Source organism: Ochotona curzoniae, unplaced genomic scaffold (genome assembly GCF_017591425.1).
Source record: "Ochotona curzoniae isolate NIBS_2020 unplaced genomic scaffold, NIBS_Ocur_1.0 contig_517, whole genome shotgun sequence".
Classification (NCBI taxonomy): Eukaryota; Metazoa; Chordata; class Mammalia; order Lagomorpha; family Ochotonidae; genus Ochotona; species Ochotona curzoniae.
The window spans coordinates 5,328,465-5,345,530 of NW_024466454.1; the positions used below are offsets into that span (position 1 = coordinate 5,328,465).

The following is a 17,066-nucleotide window of genomic DNA, read 5'->3' on the forward strand; positions in this document are numbered from 1 at the left end:
TTTTTAGCTAAAGAAAGAGTTGTAAGGGATTCTAAAATTACCAGCAGCACAGGCAAATCTTATAGGGACAAAAGAAGGTTACATATTTGGTAAGACTGAAAAGTCAGGGTACCTGGAATGCTTGTGATAAGAGCTTCAAGGTATAGCTCCTTGACATCAGGATGCAAATTCACTTTTCATTGTCTTGCAAAATCAGATCACTTCCAAATCAAGATCCTCTTCATGAAGGTTGATGAACAGTTTAATAACCTTCTCTTCTTGGTATCCCTGCCTCCACTGGAACGGAACATCTGGATCAAGGACCCAGGCCAGGAGAAGGGTGTCTGCCTGTTTTTCTGTGGCCATCACTAATACTTGCCCAGATCTTGTGGTCCATCTTAAGATGGACTTCTCTGCACGAGTCAAGTATATCAGTAGCTTCTCCCTCAAAGGCAAAGCGAATATGGATGTTGATTACAAAATCTCAGGTCTCTTTTTTTTAACAGGGTAGAGTTTATGGATGGAGGAAACAGGTACATGAATTGGTTTCTGTGAGAGACTTAGCACTAAGAACCAAGCTGTGCATGAATGACTCAACAACCACTCCGCTGCAGAGATACATACCAGATACAGCTCGTTTCCTTTTATGCAGTGGACTTGGAAGACAAGATGAAGAGAGCTGGATCTCTCCATGGCCGTGTTGGCTGGCCACCAGTGGCCTGCTTTCGCTGCACACAATCAGGTGTGGACACTGACAAGTGATTCTGTGTCTTCTGCAGGTGTGGCAATGTGGTGGGAGTGTGGAGGTTTTGCCCTGTTCACGGATTGCCCACATCGAGCGAGCCCACAAACCCTACACAGAGGACCTCACCGCCCATGTCCGCAGGAATGCCCTCAGGGTAGCTGAAGTCTGGATGGATGAATTTAAAAGCCATGTCTACATGGCATGGAACATACCCCAAGAGGTACGTTGTCCCTCTGAGGATGGGTTTATTGGGTTTGGTGGCGTGAAAAAAATCATGAGATAAAAATCTTCTTCCACCAGTCTTGTTTGATTCACAGTAGAGGAAACTCTGTCCCTCAAAGTCTACCACATGTGAAAGGGCTGATTAAGAAGCTCTAAGCTATTCCACAGCTCATCTCCATGCCCAGACAGCATGCTGGCATAAGAACTTCTAACTTTTGTAATTTCACTGTAGACAAGCAAGTTGGACCAAGCAGCTCAAAGTTTCCCTCATGTTCCCACATCCTTCATTCTCTGATATTAGGTGTTTCCTAATTTTGGAATACAAATGTATCAGCCATGATTGAACTTCACAAAATGTACCTGATCCTCTCTGTAGATAACACAGAATCTTTCCCATTGAACTTTGACTGGAACAATGAGGAAGAGCCTTATCCCACGAGGCTTCCTCAAACCACCCAGATGGGGCTGAGATGCACTCCCACAGGGGGTCTCCATCAGAGAAAGCAAAGACTGTGGACATTGCCCAGGCTGCTTCTCATCATAGAACCTCATTATTGCCTTCTACTCCCCGTGATCACTCTGTCCACCTACAATTAAGAAATTCAAGAGAAAAAGTCATGTTTTTCCAGTAACTTTGTTCAGCCTTGTCACAGCTCCTATGGAGATGACCTCGGGCTGCTGAATTGGAAAAACCAAACAGAGGCTGGCCACAGAGCCTCAGCTTAGCAGCTTGTGTACCTGGAGTTCATGACTCACATTGCATTTTGCATGCAATAGAGCTTTTGACTACATGACCTCTTTCTTTTCTCCAAGTACCTAGCCTTCCCTTGAGTCCTTTAGAAAGCCTCTGCTCCATTTCTATGAAATGATTGATCTTTGTTTAAAGTGGCCATGTAAATTCCAAGTTCTGTGAATGCTCCACCAAGCTGCTTTGCCATGTCTAAGTGATTGATAAAGTAAGCTGGGCCATGGGTGGCATGTGTTTTTAACAACCTTATTCTCTGCTGTTACTGACATGGAGAACGGGACTTAGGTTGGATTGCAGCACCTATAATCCATGAGTTTTTAGCAGTTGAGAGAAAAGCAAAGAGCCAGAGGACAGTTTACCACAATGAAGTAGCCCCAGGATTACAGCCAGCCAATAAGGTTGTTCCTAGGGAAACCATAGTGCCTTCTGTGCCTTCTGCCTTCCTCTGTCCCTGTGGTATTGAGTCACGGGGACTGTTTCAGGTTGCTGAGCCCTGCTGAGAGTGTCCTTGGTGACAAAAATACTAAGAACCCTTGATTAACTCCCCAGGAGCTCACCAGTGAAGCATCATATGTCTCCAGGTTCCACCTAGGACTTGAGTCCTGTCTGTACTCCTTCCCCCCTGCCCCCTCCCACAAGCACACTTTTCTCAGTTCTCCAAAATCTTCTCCTACAGCCCTAATTGCAATTGACAAATGTTGAAATGGACAACAGCTCCATGAATGGTGAGGAAAAGTAATTGGAAAATGATAAAACCCAGTACCTTCCTGTGATTCTTCAAGAGAGTAATTCAAATCAAATCAAGTGATAGGATTGGAGTGGGCGGGGCAAGGCGGGGGGAGGGGGAGTGAACAGCAGACAAATGAGAGCTGTAAGTCTCCAAGACAAGGCCTCAGGCAGAGAGGATTTCCTGGTTCGCTTTGTGTCCATACTCCTTCTTCTCTCACTCAACAAATTTTTGCAAAGCTAACAATTTGTCACCTCTCATTCATTTCTTAAGTCACATTCAGGTATTCAAAACTGCTGCTGCCAGAGTCAACTTGAGCCTTCGCACCGCCTAATGTAATGGGTATTTTAAAGTCTTTAACCTACAGAAATCCACCTTTTCCTTGAAACTTGGTAGTGCCATGGCTGCGCCACTCCACGCTCTAGAATGTCCTCATTTCTTGGCTTGCTCCCAGCTCCTGGTGGGCTCCTCTTATCCCCACTGGGTGCTCCGTGCTCCTGGGGACCCACACTTGTCTGGTTGTTCTCATTATACACAGTCCCTTGGGTAATCTATTCTGCTCTGGGGCTCCACCGCAACCCATGTGTTGACAACTTCCTAACACATCTCTCTAATTCTGCCTTCTGCCTTTGCTCTCAGACGTGTAGCTCCAGCTGCTAACGGATGTCTCCTCTGCGGTATTCCCCCTGGCACTCAGACTAGATCTTATCCAGCTGAGCACATCTTGGCCCCAGATTCTGCTCCTGTTCTCTTCTCTCTCTCATGGTGCCACCATCTGCCAATACAAACTTGGACCTGAGCTTGTTTCTTTGATGCTCTTCCCCCAACCCCCATTTCATCAGACACCAAGCACTTCCTTTCTCTCACATCTATGCCCAGGCCCTGTATGTCTCTCTCATCAGCCTCCACTTAGTTTCCTGCTTCAAGTCACACCCCCTTCAAACATGCCTTCAGAATCTCCAAAGTTATCACCTGCTAATTCATTACTAGCACTCGTGCCACTGCCCTGTTTCCGTTTGAAAGCATTGCCTGCCTCTCCTGAGTACAAACCAAGTGCAGTGTCCAGTGTTTGATGAGCATCCAAGGTGCCCAGGCTCTCACCTCTGCCTGCATCTCCAGGCTCTCTTCCCCTACTCCTTATTTTGGAATCCACATCTACCACACATCCTGTGGGAGCTGCCCATGTTCTGCTGTTTCTCACCCTGTTTGTTCATTCTATTCTCTCCATGTGGAATTCCCCACTGCCAGCCTCCTCCTTAATACTGTCTCTCTCAGTCTCCTCACAGCACGCACACACACACACACCCTCCTCTCCGTTCTAGTAGACTCAGCTCTGGCAACCCCTACTCTAGGAAGCCAGCCCTCTTCCTGTACTGGAGTCTGTCACAGCACAGCCAGTATGTAAAAGAATGCTCTTGCATCTGAAATTTTCTTCCACTCCCGAGATTATGGCTTTGTTGCTTTGGGCAGGGCATCAGAATCCATTTCTGGAAAGTTCCTTGGGGATTCTAATACCCTCCCAGAACTGAGAGCTTCTACCTTGACCGTGACTCACTGAGACAGATTTTGTTATTCATACTTATGTCACCAAACCTGGAACCAGGCAGAGACACAGTAAGAGCTCAGTGAAGCCTTACTCTGCTTATTGTGGGTGACTCAGTCAGCTTAGCCTCTTGTGGAATCCTTTCTCCAGTGGCCAGTGGGTCCTAAGAGTGGATGTCTAGACTACTGTCCCAGCATGACTTGGAGAGCTGGCAAAAGACCCTGATGTGGGGAATGGGAAATTGGTGCAACAACTAAGACACTGCTTAGGTGCCTGAATTCAAATGGCAGTGTCTGGTTCAAGTCCCAGTTCCTCTGCTTCTTATCCAGCTTCTTGCTCATGTGCATTGCAGGAGGCAGCAGATGATGGCTTAGGTAGCTGAGCCTCAGCTAGCCAAATGGGAGACCCAGATGAAGTTTCAGATTCCTGATTTTGACCAAGTCCAACTCTGGCTGTTGTAAGAATTTAGGAAATGGATCAACAGATCTCTCTCTCTCTCTCTCGCTCTCGCTCTCTCTCTCTCTCTCATACACACACACATTCTCTCTCTCTTTCAGAAATGATTAAAATAAATAAAAATTTAAAAATCCACAGATCTGGGTTTCACCCTCATACATATGGACCAGTGCATCTGTGGTGGTGACAGAATCTGTGAAAAGCTCTCCAGGTGACATTTAAGAGAGCGCAGAACTGACCTACACAAATTTAGCTAATTATGCTCATCTTTATGAACTCACCTCCAGCATCACCTACTCCAAGAAGCATTCTTTGACTGCCTGCCTCCTTCTCTCCTACTATCCCAGCTGTTCCACACTGTGAGAAGGTCCAGGGCCTCCTCCCTTTCTGTTTCCATCTGCGCATCACACTGTGAGGGGTATCTGTGTGTCTGTGCCCCTTGGAGCCACCCTTACACACCCTTGTTTGTATGTATGGTGCTTAGAACACAGCCTGGCACATCAGAAGCAGCATTTAGTGAAGGAGCACTGAAGAAGAAAGAAGAGGGCAGAAATGTGGCTGCCTCCTGCTCTCATGTTTGCCCCAGGAAAGAGGTTTACCAGCAGCTCTGGATGTGGTGGTGCCCTGCCCACCCATGCGCTTTGCTCAGGGTTGTTCATTACTAACTCACTTCACCTTTTACCTGCAACAACCAAGGTGCAAATGAAAAGCTGGAGCCCTTTACTCCTGCCCAGGTGGCTACCCAGAGTAAACCACTAGGTTCATGCGTTGTTTAATCAGTGCGTGACAACTAGAAAGTGCTAGATATAGGTGAATTCCTGTCGATATTCTTGTTTATACCCTATGCAATCTCTTCCCCCCAAGCTTTCAGATGCCTTTACTGGCAGTCACCCTCTACTTTTTTTCTGCTAAACTGAGTCCTTCTCCAGTCTGTGTAGAACAGAGCTGGCTTTCTCGTCTGCTCTGTCATAATATTCCAGCCCAAGCTTGTGAAAAACCAAAGAAGCCTCCAGCATTTGGATCCTTCTACTTGGATGTATTGGTAAACAGCAAGGCAATCTGCTTGCAGCAAAACTTCAAATGTTTCCTTAAAACCACATTCAGTAACTCCAGGCTAGTCCCACATTTCTTGTCCAAAGACAGGCAAGATGCCAGGGAAGCTTACGTAGGTGCCTAGGTGACAGCATTTCTTTAGATTTGGCTGCCAGGAATTGCATGACTATGTGGCAGGAGAACCAGGCACCTTTGATGTGGCTTGGCTTATTTGCTTCTGAGGACTGCTAAGACAAATTACAACCAACTTCAAAGCTCACGATCCAAAGGGTCATGCTCCTGCCGACTGCGGTAGGGAATAATCCTTCCCTTCTTCATCCAGCTTCAGTGGCTTCCTGTCTCCCTCTGCTTGTAGATGCATTAGTTCCACCTTCACTGTTTTCATGTGGTCTTCCCCACTCCGTGTCTGTGTACTCAAATCCCCTTCTCTCTTCATTTAAAAAGTATCAATCATTGGATCTAGGACTCACCCTAAATCCAGAAAGACTTCATCCTGAGACTTTGAACTACTTATATCTGCTATGACTCTGCTTTCAAACCAAGTCACCTGCAGAGGCTCTGTTGGGCACCGGTCTTAGGGAAGGACACTGTTGCAGCCACCACACTGTTTGGCAGGAGAGGAAGATGTATCTACTGTTTTCTGATAATAGGGGCCACAGTGACCTCTGAGGAGGCCTGCTTAATTCTCATTGTATGCCCTATGCCCTGAAGAAAGACAGTAAAATTCATAACAAACACCAGAGTGGGGGTGTTGAACCATGAAGAAGGTCAGAACCAATTCTTACATAGAAAGGAGAAGGGACCTGCTATCAGAAATAAAAGCTGAGCATAAGACTGGTTCTTGAGCTTCCTGTAGTTCAACTAGATGAGGCCACCTGATGGCTCATGTGTCTCTCATCTTTTCTTAGATCATAAGAAGGACTAACTTTTATCTGATCCTAAGTTTAGGAAGGTGTCCTGTGGAAACTCAGAATTGTAGGAAAATACAGAGGTCTTCCTGAGAGGGGTTCTTCTCATGGACCCATACAAAATGAGATACACTATTAATCAGTAGTCATGGAAAGGGATTTATAGCACAAAAGGAGAGGAATGTGCAGATCCAGGCAGCAGCATGCCATAGAAGGAGAAAGTATAGAGAGCTGCAAAGGGTTAATACCTGCAGATCTCTTGAAGTGAGAGCAGGGGGCTGGTCCCAGTTAACACCACTTCCTGCATTCACTGCCTCACAACTTGTCTCATCAGTACCATTGAGGCATGGTCCCAGATCTGGGAACTCAGAAATCAGTCCCAGGCTTCCTAACATTAAGGAGCAGAGTCCAGCCAGAATAAGACCCTGGGCAGCAGTTGGGTAGTAGACAAATGGGCCACTAGAAAGTACAAAGAAGGTGGGCCCTGGCTGAAATTGTTCCCCAGGGAGCCTGGGACTTTAACGTTAAGCTGTTGTAGGTTCAGATGTTTGAGTTACTGAACTCTGCTGGACAAAAATAACTCTATTTCTTCTAAATCTAAATCATCTTTGACCCCCAGCCCCAGTCTGATGCCAGGAGCTTCCAATCATGTCCACACAAATGTAGCCATTTGTGTGGTGTTTCTCAAACATCTTAGACTGAAACTATCAGTTTTCTGATTTACCCAGCCCCAGTGTCAAGATCCCTGGAGTTGATGCCAAATCTGAGGACTCTCCCAGGCAACACATAGGCTGAAGTGTGGGGGAAGAGAGCTCTACCTGCTTCATTTCATCTGCCTCTCTGCTCTGGGCTGGGTCTCATGGGACCCGACCTGCTCCACAAGTCTCTGGCTCCAGCTCACCTGGTGTCTTCCTCTGAGATGTCACCACGTCTCCGTCTGACACCCAGCTCCTTCTCAGCCCATTCTGTACTCTGTTCAGCAGCTAGTGTGCATGCCTTGGAATTCTCAGTGTCCTCTACCCTGCTCGGGGACCACAAGAGATACAGGAAGCATCTCTGTCCCCCTCACTCATGCTCACAATCCTGTCTCCAGTGCTAACCTACTGCTGCTGCTCCAGTGTCCCAGGGGCCTCCTTCCTGACATTCTTGGGAAGTGAGAGACCCGAGTCCTTTCTGCATTAGTACCCTTCAAGAGAGAGTCTTACGGAGGACATGATCTCAGAAGACAGAAGGGTAAGGTACTCTGTTTACACAGGGTACAATTATTGCGTTCAGATCTGCTGCATCTTGCATTAGCTGTGACGCTTCAGCCGAGTTACTAAATTGGTTCCTGAACCTCTGTCTCAACTCATCTGTGTCTGAAGATCCTGTAGTGTTATAGGTTTAACCAGGATGATACAAGTGCATATGTGTGGAAGGAAATAAATGAAACCACAGAGGCATAAAGAACATAGCCTTGCCAGTCAACAGCGTGACATGGCTTAGTTGTTATGATTCCTAGGCACAGTTTAGGATTAGGGTCATCCCATCATCACCTCTTTCCCCTTTCTGTCCCTCTCCCTCCACAGCTCAGAATCTCTCCACTTGCCTCTTGAAGTAGAGAAAAGTTTTACTCATACTGCACTCATTCACCTGTATCCAGACTGCAGCTTTTGCTGGTATTTAAAAACATGTAAGAACTTGGCATGTTTGTTTCCCTGAGGCTTTTGCTGGCAAACCCATTCATGTTGTTCTCATGTTTCAGAGTCCCAGCAAGGCTGCCATGGGGCTAATGTATGCGTGGGTTGAGTTGACTCCCTATACATGGATTGGTGGGGAATCCGAGCCACACCAAGGTAGAGTCTGGAGAGAACTTGCAATTTGCTGGTGGCTACATCTCTGCCTCTGCTTCCTGGCACAGGACTCAGGGATCGACATCGGAGACATCAGTGCCAGGAAGGCTCTGCGGAAGCAGCTGCAGTGCAAGACCTTCCGATGGTACCTGGTCAGCGTGTACCCAGAGATGAGGATGTACTCCGACATCATCGCCTACGGGGTGGTAAGCAGCCCGCCTCCTCGTGCTGCCATTCTGACACAGAACACCAGGCTTGCAGAGGAAGGGGAAGGGAGGGAATAGCTCTCAGGCCACCTGCCTGGGACCTGTGGCAAACCTGGAGACTGAACACTAGTTCCTGGACTTGCAGCCAGCCTTTGCTTCCACACCTGAACTGCCCCAGTGCCTTGAGAGAGGTTTTTTTTCTCTCCTTTGCTGTCCCAAACACTTTCACGCTGGCCCCAAATCTGCATATTTTACTTGATAAAAACATACAGTGAAAGAGAGGCAGAAGGTTGCAAAGTAGCACAATAAACACTAGCTCTTCTCCCAGAGGGAGCCCTGTGGTGCCATGGACCATCTCAATGGCTCTCCCAACGCACCCAGCAGCTGATGGCACGTGTGGCACCACCCTGAAAGGAGTTCTGAAAGGTGGAGCCTCAGGAGGTGCTGCCTCTTCAGGGACATATGAGTCCCACTTGTGGATCAGCACAGAGCAGTTCTCCGAGGTAGGTGGCAGAGAGAAGGGTTTGGAGTTGGATAGGTCTAGTTCAGATCTTGTTCAGGTCATATATTTGGATCTCAACTTCTTGACCTATTAAATGGATCAAGTAATCCTGTCCTCTCAAAGTAGCAGAAAGCCTAAGGCATATAAGGCATTTTCTAAGGTTGAAACACTATGAACACGATAAACTCGCCCAATTTTCCCAGGTCCCTGCAACTCATAGGATGTTTCAATGATAACGGTTCAAGCTGCAGCTCTCTCACCTGCTTGGTGCTTATGGTCTGAACATACCATCTTCTCTGGGGCAGCTGAGCCCTCTAGGCAGCTCCGTGAGTTGCTCGGATGAGGAGACAGAAACAGAAGTCATTTGCCTGGGTTCACACAGAGAAGCAGCAGTGAAACAGGGCCTGCCACAGCCTCCTGGGTCCAGGCTTTGGAGAATGTGCCCTCTCAGACCTTTTCTGAAAACCAGAAGAAGGAACTGAGGCTGCATCCTTGCATTGTGCTGTGGTCAGGGCTGAGCTCAATGCCTGTCCTGGCAGGGGATACTGAAGACAGAACATTTGCCTGGGAGCAAGCAGAACCCTTGCTGAGGAGTTGCACCCACTGCTACTAATGGCACTTCCTATCCTAACATCCTGGGATTCTAGAAGAAACAGAGTTGGAATCCCAGAACCTCCCACACCGTAGTCAGGCAATCTCTGTTATCCAGGAAGCCAGCCTGTAGAGGGAGTTGTATCCTCCCATGAGTGTTCTATGGCATGCTCAACACATCTACCAAGAGAACTGCCCAGCGTCTTCCTGCCTCTCCACTTCTCAGGTTCATACAATTTGCAAGCCAAGACACAATCCCAGCTGGTGTTCCCCAGCTGCTAGCTAGGGCCTAAGATCCTGCTGTCCCCCCAATAGCAAATTGCACAGTCATCAGCCCACCAGTCCCTCTGCCTCAAGGATGCATCCTGAAAACTGCTTTCTGGGCAGCCTCCCCCAACATTCTGTCCCACAGCCAACTGTAGGTGCAGCTATACCACTAGTGGATCCAGTTCCCAAAGGATGATTTTGGGGCTATTGATCCAGAGAAACTGGTGGCTTGAATGCTGTGAGAGTCAAGACAAGCTTCTGGACTCGTGTTCTCAGCAGGCTGTAGGCTGGAGCTGGGCAAGATCCACCAAGCTCACTCAGACAAATAGAGGGAGTAGCAACAGTGGACGTGTGCATGTGTGGCCATCGTATCATTGTCTTGGCCAAAAACATCCCCATCCTTTGAGTGCAAGGGCCTCATGCACATTTCACACTAGGTTTATTATGTAGCTCAAAGATGCTAGACCTGGAAGTGGTTGCTTAGTCAGAAAGTAAGTGACACATACAGCCTCATGATCACAATCTGTCCAACTCAGTAGCCAGACTGTTTTCCCTGTAATGCCAGAAGCTGTCCACTCTCCATCCCAGAGGGCTAAGCTGTGCTAGCCATTCCTTGGCTGGATGGAGCTTTCTGACCCAATTCATTTGCATCTGCCAGGCCTCGTTCAGGGCCCACCAAGCTCCTCTTCCCCCACCACAGTGTCAGCCCCTGGGCTCTGACCTGAGCAGAGATTGTGCTGCTTATTGAAGAGCATAATGAACTCCTAAGGGGGATGGCAGGGTGTAGATTGGCAAAGCAAGTGGCAGCTGCAAGAATAAGAGGATTCACACAGTCTGAAAAACCTCTTGGGTAATTGCTTTTATTTTAAATGGGAAACACCAGATAACTTTTCAAGGGCACAGTTTCTTCTTATTTTGCCTGTTCAAACCCATGTCCAAATTGCATTGTGCAGGTCAAATAATTTCTGACACTTTCTGTCTGTAACTCATTAATCTACTAGTAGGTTCCATGAATGGCTCCTTTCAGAAAAGGCTGCAGGAATAACAGCAGCTAACAACAACTACACATGCATGTTGCCAGGTCCCTGTGCTAAGCACTTGTAAATGCTGTTTCACTTAATCCCCATAGTAGCCCTGTGAGACAGGCACTGTTCTTATTCCTATTTCACAGGCAGGACAATAGACAGGAAGGAGTTATGTGACTTTGTCCAGGACCACACGACAGGAGCCAGGATACCAGCCCAACCTATGTCTCCTAACCACTTCAATAGCCCACTTGCTGTCAAGCAGGAGGAGAGATGACACAAGGGTGCCTTTGTCACCAAGAGGCTGCCATCAAGAACTCAGGAGAAGCCAAGCCTTCCTTTTGTGCTGCAGTCCATCAGGAACACAGTAGCCCTGTCTGTATCCATTCTGCCTCCTCTCTCACCACCTCCACACTGAGAGATATCTCACCTGTGGCCTTTGTCTTCCTAGATTCTGGCCTCCAGGCCCCTGCTCTAGTCAGGATTATTGGGTTGCTAGGAAGAGAACTACAGTTTAGCTGGTTCAAGTTAAGATAGGAGTGGTATGAAGAACCCACAAACACTCTGAGCACAAGGAGATGAAGTACATCTGGGCATGCAGGCACTTGACCCCGAAGGCCACAGGAGCCACAGTGGGGATAGAGTGGCCTCTCTCATCTCTAATTCTGCCTGTCTTGTGCTTCACCTCATCCTAGATCACGACTTGCACGATCCAGCAGGTCCCCTCCCCTGAGTCACAATGGCTTCATGATCTAGTACCCACCACCCACTGCCCACAGTTCCTGGGCTTCATTTAGATCCTGATCCAAGATGAAAGAATGATGGGATGGTCAAATTCCAGAAACAGAAGAATGATCCATTTCTCCTGAAACTCTGGGTCTACTAATCTTCAGCTTATGAGCCAGACTACATGGCCATAGCCTGTCCTGTCCAGTTTGCTTTAGCCAGAAAAGGGGAGCTTGAATTTTGGTGCTCTTACCCAATAATTTTTAACTGCCATAACTGTCCATGAAGCTAGAGTTTAGTGTAGGAGACACTGCAGTCTTCTGCTCCTACTCTGGCCCTCTCCTCTCACATTCCCCAGAAGACTTCCACTTCTGGAGACCCTCTGCAAGTGGGTACCCTGGGGCCTAGCCAAGTCCATGCTGGATCTGCAGGAGACATAGAGGGTCTGGTCGCACGACACCTTCCAGGGCTGAAAACAGCTAACATGTTGCCCATTCCTCAAGGCTTTCTAAGGGAAAAGCTTCTCAGGCACTATTTAAAATATATATGAAAGGCAAGTTTTGTTTTGGTTTTAAAGATTTATTTATTTATTGGAAAGTCAGATATACAGAGAGGAGGAGAGACAGAGAGGAAGATCTTCCATCCGATGATTCACTCCCCAAGTGAGCGCAATGGCTGATGCTATGCCAATCCGAAGCCAGGATCCAGGAACCTCTTCCGGGTATCCCACGTGGGTGCAGGGTCCCAAGGCTTTGGGCCGTCCTCAACTGCTTTCCCAGGCCACAAGCAGGGAGCTGGGTGGGAAATAGGGCTGCCGGGAAAGAACTGGCGCCCATATGGGATCCCGGGCACATTCAAGATGAGGACTTTAGCCACTAGGCCATGCCGCCGGGCCCATGAAAAGCAAGTTTTACAGAAATAAAGGGAGAGAGACAGAGAGAGTCTTGCAATCATTGGTTCACTCCCCAAGTAGTCACAATGGCTGGGACTGAGCTAATCCGAAGCCAGGAGCTTCTTTCTGGGTCTCCCATGTAGATACAAGGGCCCAAGGACAAGGGCCCAAGGACAAGGGCCATCCACTATTACTTTCCCAGGAGGTAAGCAGAGAGCTGGATGGGAACTGAAACTGCCAGGACATGAGCTGGCATCCATATGGGATGCTGGTGCTGCAGGTGGAAGATTAGCCTTTTATTCCACTGCCCTGGTCCCTCTCAGGCACGCTTGAAAAATGTTATGGGGTGTGTGTGTGTGTGCGGAGAGAGAGAGAGACCTTGTGTGTGAGTAATGAGACTTCCAGGTGATTGCCCATTACATTGTGGGCTCTTTGTGGGCTAAGTTGTGGAGACATCATTGGCTGGTTACTTGCAGTTATGTGATACCATCCAGTGTTGCAACTCATTCTTTGTTATTATGGTGGCATATCACTTTGAATGAGTGACTATTTTTATGTACGTTTTGATTGAAGCATAATGCATATGCAGAAAATAGACTGGAAAGGAGAGGAAATGAGGACCCTACCCTCATTTGGTGTATTTCTCTTATTTGTACCCTGACTATAATGGCTTCTAAATCCTAGCTCCCTGTTTAACGAGATACTAGTATTTCAGTCTCCCTTTAACATCTCTAGGTGAAGGCAAAAGCTGGTGCTGCTTGGTTCCGCTGTGTCAAGAGACTTTGGGTTGATCATGGAGTCTCAGTGGGATGGTCACGTCTCCTGGTTAATACACTTACTTTTCTTCTTTCTTTGTGTTTGGTGTGCCCATGCCTTCTCTGATGTTCAGCTGCAGAATTCCCTGAAGACTGACTTGTGTCTTGACCAGGGCCCAGACACAGAGAATGCTCCCATCATGTACATCTGCCATGGAATGACGCCTCAGGTAAGTTCCCTGTTTAGGAGTACATGTGAATGTGGAGTGGGGAAGAAGAGCTGAATCTTGTCATGGCTGTCAGGGTGCAGGCCTCTGAGCTTTTCATTAGGAAGTCTCCTTCTGAGCAGAAATAGTTGTACCTGCCCTGCCTGTGAGGAGGCTGTGGGGGTGGATGCAAGGATGCCAGGGCCCCAAGAGTGCAGAGAAGGAGCACATTTTTGAAGCCTCCTATGGGAACACATTCAGTGAATCTCAGGCCTGGTTCTAGTGTTTCCCAAGCAGGAAAGAGTCTAGGGGCTCCCCAGGTTTCCTGATATGTCAGAGTCTCTGCAGAATGTGGTGTCAGGGTCCTCAGGCAGACGCCTAGAGTAGGTCGATGCTAGGGCTAAAATCGTAACTATAGGATCCAGTTCCAACTCTTAGGACTTTCTTGTGGTGAATGAAAAAAGGCTATCAGGAGAATGTTGCCTTAAAAATTCCCCATTCATAGTCCAACCTCAGATGCCCAAAGAAAATGCTACAACAGACAAGAGAAATGATGTATTTGCCCACACAACAGACAGACATTGGCCAAGAGTGTCACGGGTGACATGTTCTGGATTGATAACATGTCCAGTTTATCTGAACACCAGAACAGCACAATGGTTTTCAAAGGATTTGAAGATATGTGTATTTGTGCAATTGTCACGCTGTGTTTGAAAGAATCATTCCCTGCCTAAACATATGACTGAAGAGTTTCTTACTGTGTCTGTCACTGGGTGTATGGGTAGTAAGACTTCCAGGCAATCGTGCATGGCGATCCTACCACCTTGACCTTTTGCTGGGCTAAGTTGGTGTAATGCTGACTGGTTAATTGGTAGGTCAGCAGATATCCTCACACCGTCCAACTCTTTCTTCATTGTTACAGTGGGGTGGTTGAGTGGAAACTATGTTTATTGAAGTGTAGTACATATATAGAAAATGGGTAAAGTGTCAATGCACAGCTTAATGAACTTCACAGAGTAACCACTACTATGTAATGAACATCCAGATCAGGAGCAATGGCCAGCAGCCTGGTTTTGAATTTCACATAGTTAGGATCATATCTTGTGTTGAGCTCTTTCTTCCTTTCATCACTGACCTCATGAGATATATCTATGCTATTACATGAAATTGTAATTTGTTCATTTTTATTACCATGTGCTACTCTATTTTATGAGTGTATCATAGTTAACCATCTATTCTGCTTGTTAATGGATACTTGGACCGTTGCCAGTTGGACATACTGTAAAGACTGCCACTAGGAATGAACTTGTTGTTGTCTGCTGGCACACATATATGCCCATTGCTTTTGGATTTATCCGTGGAAGTAAAATTGCTGAGTTATAGGCTTGACATGTATTCACTTTTACTAAACACTGTATCAGTCAGCTCAACCTATCCAAATGGGCTCGCTGAAACAACAGAAGTGCATATCCCCACAGTTCAAGGTGCTAACCCATTCAGTTTTGGGTGCGGCCTCTTCCTGGCTTGTATTTGGCCTTCTTCCCATGGTCTTCTGTGGGAGAGTGAGCTCTGGTATCTCTTGTTCTAAGAACACCAGCCTATCAAATCAGGGCTCTACTCTTCTCACTTAACCATAATGGAAAGATTTAGAAAAATTAAGTCTGCCTGCATTGCTGAAGAGGATGGGGAGAGAGAGTTTGTTCTGAAATGAATGCCGGAAGTATGGTTCATGATTCAAGTGATGAATGTGACTTATGTGTAGTATAAGTAACTGAAGCCAGGAACAAAGTTAGGACTACATTCACTAAGACATAGACAATTCTAACTGAAAAAGAAAGTGGGATAAGATGGAGGCAAGCTATTGAACTTGCAATCTACAGGACTGGGCCACAGAGTTTTTCAGCTGAGACTGTGTGCTGTTTCTCAAGAAGAGGGAAAATAGGGAAGTTGATTAAGACATAATCAAGGTCCAGGTGGTATGGCTGTGACACAGTTCCTTAGGTGACACTGCCACTTCAGTAGGCCTGGATGGCAGAACATTGAGCCAGAGGATTATTCTTGATCCCTAAGATTGAATGGAACTTACTATGCTAGGTTTTGGGCTTCCATGGGACTCTTCATACCTTTCTCTATTCTGATCTATTTTGGGGTTGGAAATGCCTGTCCTAGGCCATCCCTCCTCTGTGTTTTGGAAGCAAATAGCTTGAACGATTTTGTTCATCATTAGATGTAGAGTAGTTGTGCCCTGGGATGAATGATCCTCCAGGTCTCACTCATACTTGGTGTAGATGAGGCTTGCGGCTTTAGAGTTGGTGATGGAAGGAACTGTTAGAAGGGATAAATGCACTGCATGTGCCATAAGGACATGGATCTACGTGATCAGAGATAGAATGTGATGCCCTGCATTGTGTTCACTCCCACATTTGCATGGTGAATCCTAATCCTAGCAAAATTTGGAGGAAGGAATTAATTAGGGTTGGGCTCATGAGGATAGATTCCTGATACACTAAGATTAGTGTCCTGAAGGGGAAGCAGAGGACAGCTCCGTTGCTGGCTTTATCTCTGCCCTGGGAGGACATGGTGGCAGGACAGTCATCTGCAAGCCTGGAAGAGAGGTCTTCACCAGAAGCCAAATCTAGCAGCATCCTGTGCATGGACTCCCAGAATCCAGAACTATAAGAAACCAGCTTTCTCTCATTTAAGCTACCCAATTCATAATATTTGGTTATGGTAGCTCACACCAACAGATATGCTGTGTAAGAGTTCTCCAGATTTGCTGCACCAATTCTTACTGCACACATCATTTATTATCTTCTCACCAGCATCTGGCATTCTCTGTGTTTTTAATTGTGGTGGATATATAGTGGTATTGTGGTTTCAGTTCACACAGTTTTGATTATTAATGAAGACAAACACCTGATCTTTCAATGTGAGACATCCCCATTTTGTTCTTGAGTGCGGGCCAAGTTGGCTAGCTCCCAGATAATTGGTCTCTCTGTAAGTTCTCTTGCTGGTTTCTAGTACTTGTCATCTTACCAGGGCCATCAGATACATGTTGGTTGTTTGTTCAGCAAGATGGTGGGTGTTGGCCTGAGCAGAGGCTACCAGTTCTCAGACGGATGCAGATAATTCATAATGGGACAGTCTGCATTATGTTAAGAGCATAGAGTCTAGTGCCAGCCTTGGAACTTTCTGCTTGTTAACTTTTGGCAAAGCTTTTAAAATGCGGACCCATTTTCTTATTAATAAAAAGTAGGTTTACAATGGCATATCCTGTAAAGCTGGTCATGAGGATATATTTAAAATAGTGTCTGGCAAATTGTAAGTGTTCAAGAAATACTAGCTATGTTATGAAATGCTATGACAGTGCTACCATGCTTACCTCTTATTGGGCCTGATTCTGCAAGGACCCAGCTGCGATCCGCTTCAGGTTAACTTGCACCATGTGCCATGGGTTCCAGGCCAAGCCAAATCTTCCGCATTGACTGTTGGGGCATCACTGAGTTGCTATAGTGGCAACAATGCAGTAGAGACCAGGAAAGAGCAGTGATTGGGCATCAGGAAGCCTGAGTCCTGGGCTTAGTCCTGCCCCACCATTGAAATGTTACCTCAACTTTCTCTGGGCCTTTATTTTTACTCCTTATTTGAAGTATAATTTTATACTAAAGTACATAAATCTTACT

At 46.8% G+C, this 17,066-nt stretch overlaps 1 protein-coding gene across 2 annotated transcripts in view; it reads left to right on the forward strand.

Annotated features, from left to right (window-relative positions):
- Positions 1 to 17,066, forward strand: part of GALNT18 (polypeptide N-acetylgalactosaminyltransferase 18) — a 328,177-nt gene that overhangs the window by 277,118 nt on the left and 33,993 nt on the right. The window contains exons 7-9 of one of the 2 annotated variants that reach the window (XM_040989115.1): positions 759 to 944; positions 8,282 to 8,419; positions 13,312 to 13,407. In XM_040989115.1, coding sequence (XP_040845049.1) covers positions 759 to 944; positions 8,282 to 8,419; positions 13,312 to 13,407 — 420 coding nt within the window. The remainder of the gene's footprint in view (positions 1 to 758; positions 945 to 8,281; positions 8,420 to 13,311; positions 13,408 to 17,066) is intronic. The other variant, XM_040989116.1, reaches the window with a different exon arrangement.